This window comes from Tachysurus fulvidraco, chromosome 9, assembly GCF_022655615.1.
Source record: "Tachysurus fulvidraco isolate hzauxx_2018 chromosome 9, HZAU_PFXX_2.0, whole genome shotgun sequence".
Classification (NCBI taxonomy): Eukaryota; Metazoa; Chordata; class Actinopteri; order Siluriformes; family Bagridae; genus Tachysurus; species Tachysurus fulvidraco.
In genome coordinates, this window is record NC_062526.1 from 837583 (window position 1) to 850082 (window position 12500).

The window sequence follows — 12500 nt, forward strand, 5'->3', positions numbered from 1 at the left end:
TGTGTGTGTGTGTGTGTGTGTGTGTGTGTGCGTGTGTGTGTGTGCGCGTGTGTGTGTGTGTGTGTGTGTGTGTGTGTGTGTGTGTGTGTGTGTGTGTGTGTGTGTGTGTGTGTGTGTGTGTGTGTGTGTGCGTGTGAACAGAAGACCAAATAAACAACAGAAACACACGACATGATGATCGTGTCTAGTCGCAAAAAGTCAGATGGAGGCTAATCACTCGAACACTGCTAATTTCCAGCTTTCATTAACAGTGCACACATACACTCACACACACACACACACACACACACACACACACACACACACACACACACACACACACACAGTATTTTCTGACTGTCTGATGACTAAACCAACAGAACGACTCTATGATCCCACACGCACGACCGCTTACATGTAGAGACGACGAGAAGTTAAAATACTCCACTATTTATAATCCTACAGAAAAGAGAAAGACATCATTCTAAACACAACAAAATGATGTGATTGTGAGCATTATATGGTGTAGCGAAGACCTCTAAGGGTTAAAAGACATCACTGTGAACTCAACCAGTTCATTAGCCAATAACTATGTTACTGCTAACTTACTCTGTAGCAGGACTCTGGTGTATCAGCAGTATATTAGTGCATGAATAGAGCTGGTTGGGATGATGACATTAATCAGTGGTTTCAGTCAACAACATGCTTCAACACTCAGTATTCTGTAGCACAGAGAATAGCACCTGATCCTGTGTGTGTGTGTGTGTGTGTGTGTGTGTGTGTGTGTGTGTGTGTGTGTGTGTGTGTGTGTGTGTGTGTGTGTGTGTCTGTGTCTGTGTGTGTGTCTGTGTGTGTGTGTGTGTGTCTGTGTGTGTCTGTGTGTGTGTGTGTGTGTGTCTGTGTGTGTGTGTGTGTGTGTGTGTGTGTGTGTGTGTGTGTGTGTGTCTGTGTGTGTGTCTCTGTGTGTGTGTGTGTGTGTGTGTGTGTGTGTGTGTGTGTGTGTGTGTGTGTGTGTGTGTGTGTGTTGTGTGAGTGTGTGTGTGTGTGTGTGTATATTGTGTGTGGTGTTGTGTGTGGTGTGTGTGTGTGTGTGTGTGTGGTGTGTGCGTGGTGTGTGTGTCTGTGTGTGTGTGTGTGTGTGTGTGTGTGTGTCTGTGTGTGTGTGTGTGTGTGTGTGTGTGTGTGTGTGTGTGTGTGTCTGTGTGTGTGTGTGTGTGTCTGTATGTGTGTGTGTGTGTGAGTGTGTGTCTGTGTGTGTGTGTGTGTGTGTGTCTGTGTGTGTGTGTGTGTGTGTGTGTGTGTGTGTGTGTGTGTGTGTGTGTGTGTGTGTGTGTGTGTGTGATCCAGTGCAGACTGCTCTTTAACACCTTACTCATGTTTAGATCTGCCCCCAGCCTCCGTTTGCCTCTGTCTCACACGACAAATCCCAGGATTGCCCCCTTCTAACCCTTATGCTCTGCCACGGGTCTTTTACAACAACATAATGAGCAGAGTTTTGATTTAACTGTCAAAAAAATGTCATGCTTAGCTCAGGGGCTTTTTACCCCGGTCACTTCCTGCGTGTTCTGTGATCAGATATCTACCCGACGGTAAAAAGACCAGGTCTAAATGTCCTCTGAAACGTTTTGGAGACGGATATAAACCCTGATGGTACAAACCCCTTCAGGAGGTGGTCTGGGACGCGTTTCAGATGAAACTGGACAGGTGTAATTGAATGTGGTTGTTCAAGCCACATACGTCAGCGCTAAACTCCTCCCAAACGGAACTACGTCACTCGCAGGTGATCTTTCACCCAGGCGTCTCGTCGGGGCTTAAAACGTGCTGCTGCCGCCGGCGAAAACGCAGCAAACAGTAAACGCTGTTTTTTGTAGCATAAACGTCGTAACCAGTTTTTACGTCTTCTTTTCGATCGAGTTCTGAAAACCACAGACACCAAAGTGTGTTCTGTTACAATTACCCCGGAAATGAGGGCAAATATATTAGCATTGTGGGCGGGAGCAGAAAGATTGGATCGATATCCGATTCGCCGAGACACGTTTATGTGGCCTGATGTAAATGGGACAGTTTTAACAGATCAGACAGACATCGGATCAGAGACAACACACGAAGTCACCGGGTGTACAAAGGCCCTCAGTGCGGTGTAATCCACATAAAACAGTCTTTTCTTTTACCTTATTTTAAGAATATAACCCTTCAGGTGTGCATGTGACAGAAGGTACTTAATAATAACGTGACTGTATTCCTGAAGTAATTGGCTAATTAGTAATTCTTATTTGAATATTCATTCATTCATTCATTCATCCATTCATCTCCTACCGCTTATCCGAACTTCTCGGGTCACAGGGAGCCTGTGCCTATCTCAGGCGTCATCAGGCATCGAGGCAGGATACACCCTGGACGGAGTGCCAAACCATCACAGGGCACACACACACACACTCTCATTCACTCACACACACACACACTACGGACAATTTCCCAGAGATGCCAATCAACCTACCATGCATGTCTTTGGACCGGGGGAGGAAACCGGAGTACCCAGAGGAAACCCCCGAGGCACGGGGAGAACATGCAAACTCCACACACACAAGGCAGAGGTGGGAATCGAACCCCCGACCCTGGAGGTGTGAGGCGTACGTGCTAACCGCTAAGCCACCGTGTCCCCCTATTTGAACATTAACTGTCTAAATAATTTACTGATCTGTGAGAGAAATTGTTTTCTTGCAGCAGCAGCACAATAAACCTGAACTGACACCGGTTACAGCTCCATATCACACTTCTGCTCCTGTCCACGTGTCAGATGAGTGAGTCACTACTCTGCTGTAGTGAGTCGAGGCTAAATGCATGTCTGCTGTGTAGCACTTAGCGTTGGCGCTCTGAAGCGGAACGTTGTGTCCGTGGGCATTAAAGGGTCGACGCTGGTCGATGCGTCTGTACGGGACGTCGTGTGGATCTTATACCCTTCCAGCTAACGCTGGCGATCGATCGTACGCTATCTTTAACCGTAGTCTAACAGACGTACGTTCATTCCTGTCGAGTTACATCATATCCATCTTCGTGTAATAAGGAGATTAAATTAAATCTCTTTTTTTCATCACTCCATGTGCAGACTTTAAAGCGCTCCTGAAATCAGAGCTTTCTGTTTCGATAAAACACCGGAATAAAAAATAGGAAATCTCGTTTTCATTTTAGTTCCATCACTTAAAGAAAATATTAAAATATTTTTGCTGACTCATCCCATATACATCAAATAAGCTTGTGTTCATCCAATTAAATATGCCCCGCCCCTGGGGGCGTGTCTTGCTCTACAGTAATGGCTCGTTAGCTCCTGGTTCATTAGCTCGTCCGTCGTCTCCGTGCTCGACGATCTGTTTTCTGACTGAAATTAAAGGGTGGAGTTTATCCTAATGTCAGAGGGTGGAGTTTGTGTGGTCACGTGATCGCTTGAGACCGATGGAGAAGTTTGTCTTTATACCCCGTCTCTGTCAGTAAGAGTCAGAAATATCAGTTTATCTCCCACTCAGACGTATCAGATGTCTTTCTGTTAAGAATGTTGACGCTGACGCTCTGCCTCGCCTCAGACACGTTCCTCTTGACTCCGCACACGTACTGTCACAGAATCCTACACAGAACTACACTACCGGCAGACTGCTCTGTACCAGTCAAATGCTTCAGCACTTTCTGTCTGAAAGGAAATACGGGATAAACATACGGAACTCAATCCCGGCCCCCTGGAGACCCTCGGTTAAAAATAAGCTACGAATGTCAAAAATAAAAACACATGTAGGGCTTTAGGACCCTGAGGAGCAGACGACATTGTCCTGCCCCAGAACTAAGAGCAAAGTGTCACTTCTATAATGATGTGTTTCACAGTTAAATCTCTCTCTCACACACACACACACACACACACACACACACACACACACACACACACAAAATTAGTGTAATACAGGAACACAAAAAACAAAAATAGAAGTTTAAATACCCAGATTTCGCCCCTGGAGACACTGTACCTGTCAATCAAGCCCTTAAATAAACAAGAGAGAGAGAGAGAGAGAGAGAGAGAGAGAGAGAGAGAGAGAGAGAGAGAGAGAGAGAGAGAGAGAGAGAACGCTGTCTACCTCGGAGGCAGGCAAAATTGAGGAAGCGGCAAAAGGAGGACGAGCGAACCGGAGTAGGCGTGTGTGAGGACGCAGATGAGGCGCCGTCCCCCCGTCCCCGTCCACCGTGGGGCGTGGGCTGTGTGTTGCTGAGGCGACGCAGGCAGCCCGAGCCGCATGCGGTGCGCACTGTGCCCGGTTCCCAGCATGCTCTGCTCTTCATCACACTTCCTCGTCCTCTTTCTTGCCTCTTCACTCACCGCACAGCCACACACACACACACACACACACACACACACACACACATACACACACACACAGAGTACAGGAAGTATGCAAGGGAGAGGAGGGGTTGGGAGAGCACCGGTGATTCTCCGGTTATTCTCCTTATTCAGCATCCACACACACACACACACACACACACACACACACACACACACACACACACACACACACACACACTGCAGGGATGAACACACACCCTCACTGGTTGTACATAAGAATGATGGAGAGAGAGAGGGAGAGAGAGAGAGAAGAGAGAGAAATAGAGAGAGAGAGAGAGAGAGAGAGAGAGAGAGAGAGAGAAAAGAGCGAGAGAGAAGAGAGAGAGACACAGAGATGTATCTAGTCTTTTTTATCCAAAACACCCCATCATCTTTACTGTGCTCACCAGTCTGTCAATACTGCACTGCTGCAGTCTGTGTGTGTGTGTGTGTGTGTGTGTGTGTGTGTGTGTGTGTGTGTGTGTGTGTGTGTGTGTGTGCTGAAGGTTGACACTGCTGCCTTCTTTACTTACATTACTCTACTCATCTCTCTATCTCTCCCATACACACTCCTATACACACTCCTATACACACTCCCATACACACTCCCATACACACTCCCATACACACTCCTATACACACTCCCATACACACTCCCATACACACTCCTATACACACTCCCATACACACTCCTATACACACTCCTATACACACTCCCATACACACTCCTATACACACTCCCATACACACTCCCATACACACTACTATACACACTTCTATACACACTCCTACATACACTCCCATACACACTCCTATACACTCCCATACACACTCCTACATACACTCCCATACACACTCCTATACACTCCCATACACACTCCCATACACACTCCTATACACTCCCATACACACTCCCATACACACTCCCATACACACTCCTATACACACACCTACATACACTCCCATACACACTCCTATACACACTCCCATACCCACTCCCATACACACTCCCATACACACTCCCATACACACTCCCATACACACTCCCATACACACTCCTATACACTCCCATACACACTCCTATACACACTCCCATACACACTCCTATACACTCCCATACACACTCCTATACACACTCCCATACACACTCCCATACACACTCCCATACACACTCCTATACACACTCCTACATACACTCCCATACACACTCCCATACACACTCCTATACACACTCCTATACACACTCCCATACACACTCCCATACACACTCCCATACACACTCCTATACACACTCCCATACACACTCCCATACACACTCCTATACACTCCCATACACACTCCTATACACACTCCCATACACACTCCCATACACACTCCTATACACACTCCCATACACACTCCCATACACACTCCTATACACACTCCTACATACACTCCCATACACACTCCCATACACACTCCTATACACACTCCTACATACACTCCCATACACACTCCCATACACACTCCCATACACACTCCTACACACTCCCATACACATTCCTATACACACTCCTACACACACTCCTACACACACTCCCATACACACTCCAATACACACTCCTACACACTCCCATACACACTACTACACACACTCCCATACACATTCCTATACACACTCCCATACACACTCCTACACACTCCCATACACATTCCTACACACACTCCCATACACACTCCCATACACACTCCTACACACTCCTACACACTCCTACACACTCCCATACACACTCCCATACACACTCCTATACACACACTCCCATACACACTCCTACACACTCCCATACACATTCCTATACACACTCCTACACACTCCTATACACACTCCTACACACTCCCATACACACTCCTACACACACTCCCATACACACTCCCATAAACACTCCTACACACACTCCTAAACACACTCCCATACACACTCCCATACACAAGAGTGGCAACTTTTAGGATACACAATTTATTAGTTTTAATATTAAGACTTTACATGTATTTGATTTTCATATATTTCAAAGCAGAATTTCCGTAGTTTAATTTTCCTTTATTGTAATTATTACTCCATCTCTCTGGTGATATGAAGCGCACTGAGATCAAAACTCCGTAACTCCGTAACGCTTTATGTAACAGTTTACTTTTGATCACCATTTAACGGTCTTGACGTCGTCATGCGAAGGAATATCAGACCTTTTAGTTTGAACAGAGGTTTTCAAAACTGATGTTCTGTTCCTTAGACATCAGGCGTGGCCTAAAACTGCTGCTGACTTTAACGCAGAGTTATTACTGCTGCACCAAGGTCACTGCTGCTGCCTGTGCACACACACACACACACACACACACACACACACACACACACACACACACACACACACACACACATACACACACACACACCATCTTTGCAGGTCCCTAGAAGTCAGGTCCTGATTTATGAGGACATGAGGACTGAATGTCTCTATAATGATATGAGATGGTAACTGCTTTTCTATTTTATTTTTTTTAATAAGCACAAAATATCTATTATATGTGTGTGTGTGTGTGTGTGTGTGTGTGTGTGTGTGTGTGTGTGTGTGTGTGTGTGTGTGTGTCTTTAATAAAATTCAAGGCTCCCGTGTGGTGCATCTGTCTAAAGTTTGTCCTGTAGTCAGGAGAGAAGTTTAAATCCAGAGCATGCCGTAGTCATTAATCTGTTCCAGCTTGAGCTCCATCATGTTCTCCTCACAAACACTTTATTCATTAATTTATTAATTATTAATATTTTACTGTTAATAACTTTACATTTAAATCAGGACCGATCTTAATAAGTGATTCACTAAATATCTCTTTTACATCATCTCAAAACGCTGGAATTACATCAGAGACACACACACACACACACACACAAACACACACACGTAAACACACACAAACATAAACACACACATAAACACACACAGAAACACACACACACACACGCACACAAACACACACACAAACACAGAAACACACACACAAACCCACACACACACAGAAACACACACACACACAAACACACACACACACGAATACAAACACAAACAAACACGCAAACACACTCAGACACAGACAAACAGAGAGAGAGAGAGAGAGAGAGAGTGAGAGAGAGAGAGAGAGAGAGAGAGAGAGAGAGAGAGAGAGAGAGAGATTAATTATTATCTTCCAGAGCCACAGACACATCGCAGTTACACACTGTATCTGAGAAAACTGAAGTCAGGACACATGCTGTGTGTGTGTGTGTGTGTGTGTGTGTGTGTGTGTGTGTGTGTGTGTGTGTGTGTGTGTGTGTGTGTGTGTGTGTGTGTGTGTGTGTGTGTGTGTGTGTGTGTGTGCGCGAGTGGTTATGTTCTGAAACTAGTCACATATTCACAGAAGCACAGAATGACAAAGGGAGAAAAATATGAAAATTATAAATCACAAGAACAAACACACTGTATAATATTTACATATAAGTGACGTGACATACGGCTAAGTGCAGTGACCCGTACTCAGAATTCGTGCTCTGTAACCCATCTCTCATGTGTCTGTAACCCATCTCTCATGTGTCTGTAACCCATCTCTCATGTGTCTGTAACCCATCTCTCATGTGTCTGTAACCCATCTCTCATGTGTCTGTAACCCATCTCTCATCACTGTAACCCATCTCTCATGTGTCTGTAACCCATCTCTCATGTGTCTATAACCCATCTCTCATCACTGTAACCCATCTCTCATGTGTCTGTAACCCATCTCTCATGTGTCTGTAACCCATCTCTCATCACTGTAACCCATCTCTCATGTGTCTGTAACCCATCTCTCATGTCACTGTAACCCATCTCTCATGTGTCTGTAACCCATCTCTCATCACTGTAACCCATCTCTCATGTCACTGTAACCCATCTCTCATGTGTCTGTAACCCATCTCTCATCACTGTAACCCATCTCTCATCACTGTAACCCATCTCTCATGTGTCTGTAACCCATCTCTCATGTGTCTGTAACCCATCTCTCATCACTGTAACCCATCTCTCATGTGTCTGTAACCCATCTCTCATGTCACTGTAACCCATCTCTCTCATCACTGTAACCCATCTCTCATGTGTCTGTAACCCATCTCTCATCACTGTAACCCATCTCTCATCACTGTAACCCATCTCTCATGTGTCTGTAACCCATCTCTCATGTGTCTGTAACCCATCTCTCATCACTGTAACCCATCTCTCATCACTGTAACCCATCTCTCATGTGTCTGTAACCCATCTCTCATGTCACTGTAACCCATCTCTCATGTGTCTGTAACCCATCTCTCATGTGTCTGTAACCCATCTCTCATCACTGTAACCCATCTCTCATGTGTCTGTAACCCATCTCTCATGTCACTGTAACCCATCTCTCATCACTGTAACCCATCTCTCATGTCACTGTAACCCATCTCTCATGTGTCTGTAACCCATCTCTCATGTGTCTGTAACCCATCTCTCATGTGTCTGTAACCCATCTCTCATGTGTCTGTAACCCATCTCTCATGTCACTGTAACCCATCTCTCATCACTGTAACCCATCTCTCATCACTGTAACCCATCTCTCATGTGTCTGTAACCCATCTCTCATGTGTCTGTAACCCATCTCTCATGTGTCTGTAACCCATCTCTCATCACTGTAACCCATCTCTCATGTAGTGTGTACTGTGTAGTGTGTACTGTGTAGTGTGTACTGTGTAGTGTGTAGTGTGTACTAGGTACTGTGTAGTATGTAGTGTGTACTGTGTAGTGTGTACTGTGTAGTGTGTACTGTGTAGTGTGTAGTGTGTACTAGGTACTGTGTAGTATGTAGTGTGTACTGTGTAGTGTGTAGTGTGTAGTGTGTACTGTGTAGTGTGTACTGTGTAGTGTGTAGTATGTAGTGTGTACTGTGTAGTGTGTAGTGTGTACTGTGTAGGGTGCTGTGTAGTGTGTACTGTGTAGTGTGTAGTGTGTAGTGTGTAGTATGTAGTGTGTAGTGTGTAGTGTGTAGTGTGTAGTGTGTAGTGTGTAGTGTGTAGTGTGTAGTGTGTAGTGTGTAGTGTGTAGTATGTAGTGTGTAGTGTGTAGTGTGTAGTGTGTACTGTGTAGGGTGCTGTGTAGTGTGTACTGTGTAGTGTGTAGTGTGTAGTATGTAGTGTGTAGTGTGTAGTGTGTACTGTGTAGTATGTAGTGTGTACTGTGTAGTATGTAGTGTGTACTGTGTAGTGTGTAGTATGTAGTGTGTAGTGTGTTGTGTGTAGTACGTAGTGTGTAGTATGTAGTGTGTACTGTGTACTGTGTAGTATGTAGTATGTGTAGTGTGTAGTGAGTAGTGTGTACTGTGTACTGTGTAGTGTGTAGTACGATGCTGTGTTAGTATTGTCAGTGTTGTACTGGTACTGTGTAGTATGTAGTATGTGTTAGTGTGTAGATGCGTAGTGTGTTACTGTGTGTAGCTGTGTAGTGTGTCGTATTGTAGTGTTTGGTAGTGTGTTGTGTGTAGTAACGTAGTGTGTTATTATTGTAGTTGTTTATAGTGTGTACGTTTTTTTTTTTGTACTGTGTAGTATGTTCGTATGTTAGTGTGTAGTGTTGTTGTGTGGTAGTATGTATGTGTAGTATGAGTAGTGTTAGTAGTGGTCGTATGTAGTGTGTAGTGTGTAGTGTTGTTGTTTGTAGTAGTTGGTATAGTGTGATAGAATGTCGGTGTAGTTTGTAGTGTGTAGTGTGTACTGTGTAGTGTGTACTGTGTACTGTGTAGTGTGTACTGTGTAGTGTGTACTGTGTAGTGTGTAGTGTGTACTGTGTAGTGTGTACTGTGTAGTGTGTGGTGTGTAGTGTGCGGTGTGGTGTGTAGTGTAGTGTGTATTGTGTAGTGTGTAGTGTAGTGTGTATTGTGTAGTGTATTGTGTAGTGTAGTGTGTATTGTGTAGTGTATTGTGTAGTGTAGTGTGTATTGTGTAGTGTGTAGTGTGTATTGTGTATTGTGTAGTGTGTATTGTGTAGTGTGTAGTGTGTATTGTGTAGTGTGTATTGTGTAGTGTGTAGTGTGTATTGTGTAGTGTGTAGTGTGTAGTGTAGTGTGTAGTGTAGTGTGTAGTGTAGTGTAGTGTGTATTGTGTAGTGTGTAGTGTAGTGTGTAGTGTGTATTGTGTAGTGTAGTGTGTAGTGTAGTGTAGTGTAGTGTGTATTGTGTATTGTGTAGTGTGTAGTGTATTGTGTAGTGTAGTGTTTAGTGTATTGTGTAGTGTGTGTTAGTATGTTAGTGTTCTAGTGTAGTGTGTGTTAGTATGTTAGTGTTATAGTGTAGTGTTTAGTGTAGTGTTTAGTGTGTAGTGTTGTGTAGTGTAGTGTGTGTTGTAGTGTGTTAGTATGTAGTGTGTAGTGTAGTATGTAGTATGTAGTGTGTAGTGTGTAGTATGTAGTGTGTAGTGTTTTAGTGTAGTGTGTGTTAGTATGTTAGTGTTTAGTGTAGTGTGTGTTAGTATGTTAGTGTTTTAGTGTAGTGTTTAGTGTAGTGTGTGTTAGTATGTTAGTGTTCTAGTGTAGTGTGTGTTAGTATGTTAGTGTTTTAGTGTAGTGTTTAGTGTAGTGTGTGTTAGTATGTTAGTGTTTTAGTGTAGTGTTTAGTGTAGTGTGTGTGTAGTGTGTAGTGTAGGGTAGTGTGTAGTATGTAGTGTGTTGTGTGTAGTACGTAGTGTGTAGTATGTAGTGTGTAGTATGTAGTGTGTAGTATGTAGTGTGTTGTGTGTAGTGTGTAGTGTAGTATGTAGTGTGTAGTGTGTAGTGTAGTATGTAGTGTGTAGTTTGTAGTGTGTAGTGTAGTGTGTAGTGTTTAGTGTGTAGTGTGTAGTGTGTAGTATGTAGTGTGCTGTGTAGTGTGTAGTGTGTAGTGTGCTGTGTAGTATGTAGTGTGTAGTGTGTAGTGTGCTGTGTAGTATGTAGTGTGTAGTGTGTAGTGTGCTGTGTGTAGTGTGTAGTGTGCTGTGTAGTATGTAGTGTGTAGTGTGTTGTGTGTAGTGTGTAGTGTGTAGTATGTAGTGTGTTGTGTGTAGTGTAGAATGTAGTGTGTAGTTTGTAGTGTGTAGTGTGTACTGTGTAGTGTGTACTGTGTACTGTGTAGTGTGTAGTGTGTACTGTGTAGTGTGTACTGTGTACTGTGTAGTGTGTACTAGGTACTGTGTAGTGTGTAGTGTGTAGTATGTAGTGTGTAGTGTGTAGTATGTAGTGTGTAGTGTGTAGTATGTAGTGTGTAGTGTGTTGTGTGTAGTGTAGTGTGTAGTGTGTAGTATGTAGTTTGTAGTGTCTAGTGTAGTATGTAGTGTGCTGTGTAGTATGTAGTGTGTAGTGTAGTGTGTAGTGTAGTATGTAGTATGTAGTGTGTAGTGTGTAGTATGTTTTTTTTTTTTTTTTTTTTTTTTTTTTTTTTTTTTTTTTTTTTTTTTTTTTTTTTTTTTTCTTTCCTTTTTTTAGTGTGTAGTGTGTAGGTAGGTGTAGTGTGTAAAAGTGGTAGTAGTAGTGTGTAGTGGTGTATGTAGTGGTAGTGGTACTCTGTCGTGTTAGTGCTGTAGGTGTAGTGTGTAGTGTGCTGTATATCTGTTACCAGTTGTGGCTGTAGATTGTTGTGTGTTTAAATTGTGTACATTGGAGCTTTAGAGAAACTCAACATCATTCTGCTCTGTACATACTGTAGCCTGGCTGAAGGACAACAAAGTTCACTTTAAATTTTGGTGATGATGATGATGATGATGATGATGATGATGATGATGATGATGTTTTGCTATAAATATCCAGATTTATTGCAGCATTCAGATCAAAGAGCTAAAAGCGTTGTCTATTTCCTGTCTGTGACGCAGAGTTCCTGCAATTACAGCCTGTCACAGCACATCACACAGAGCACAATCACTGCTGCCTGTCAGTGCACACACACACACACACACACACACACACACACACACACACACACACACACACACACACACACACACACACACAGGCAAAGAGTCACTCACACACTCACAGAAGAAATTATAAAGTCTTTCAACTTCACATCTATTATTTTTATTATTACTATTTTTATATTTTATTATCAAGCATTCTGTTGTGTATAATGTTTATTATTGATAATAATA

General features: G+C 43.5%; 1 protein-coding gene across 6 annotated transcripts in view; it reads right to left on the bottom strand.

Annotated features, from left to right (window-relative positions):
* osbp2b (oxysterol binding protein 2b) overlaps positions 1-12500 on the bottom strand; it is a 56124-nt gene that overhangs the window by 31381 nt on the left and 12243 nt on the right. Inside the window, exon 1 of one of the 6 annotated variants that reach the window (XM_027169283.2) lies at positions 4098-4333. The exons of the other annotated variants lie outside the window; for them this stretch is intronic. Within the exon in view, the coding sequence (XP_027025084.2) occupies positions 4098-4299 (202 nt within the window). The 5' untranslated portion in view covers positions 4300-4333. Of the gene's footprint in view, positions 1-4097; positions 4334-12500 lie in introns of those variants that run through there. 6 annotated transcript variants of the gene reach the window in all.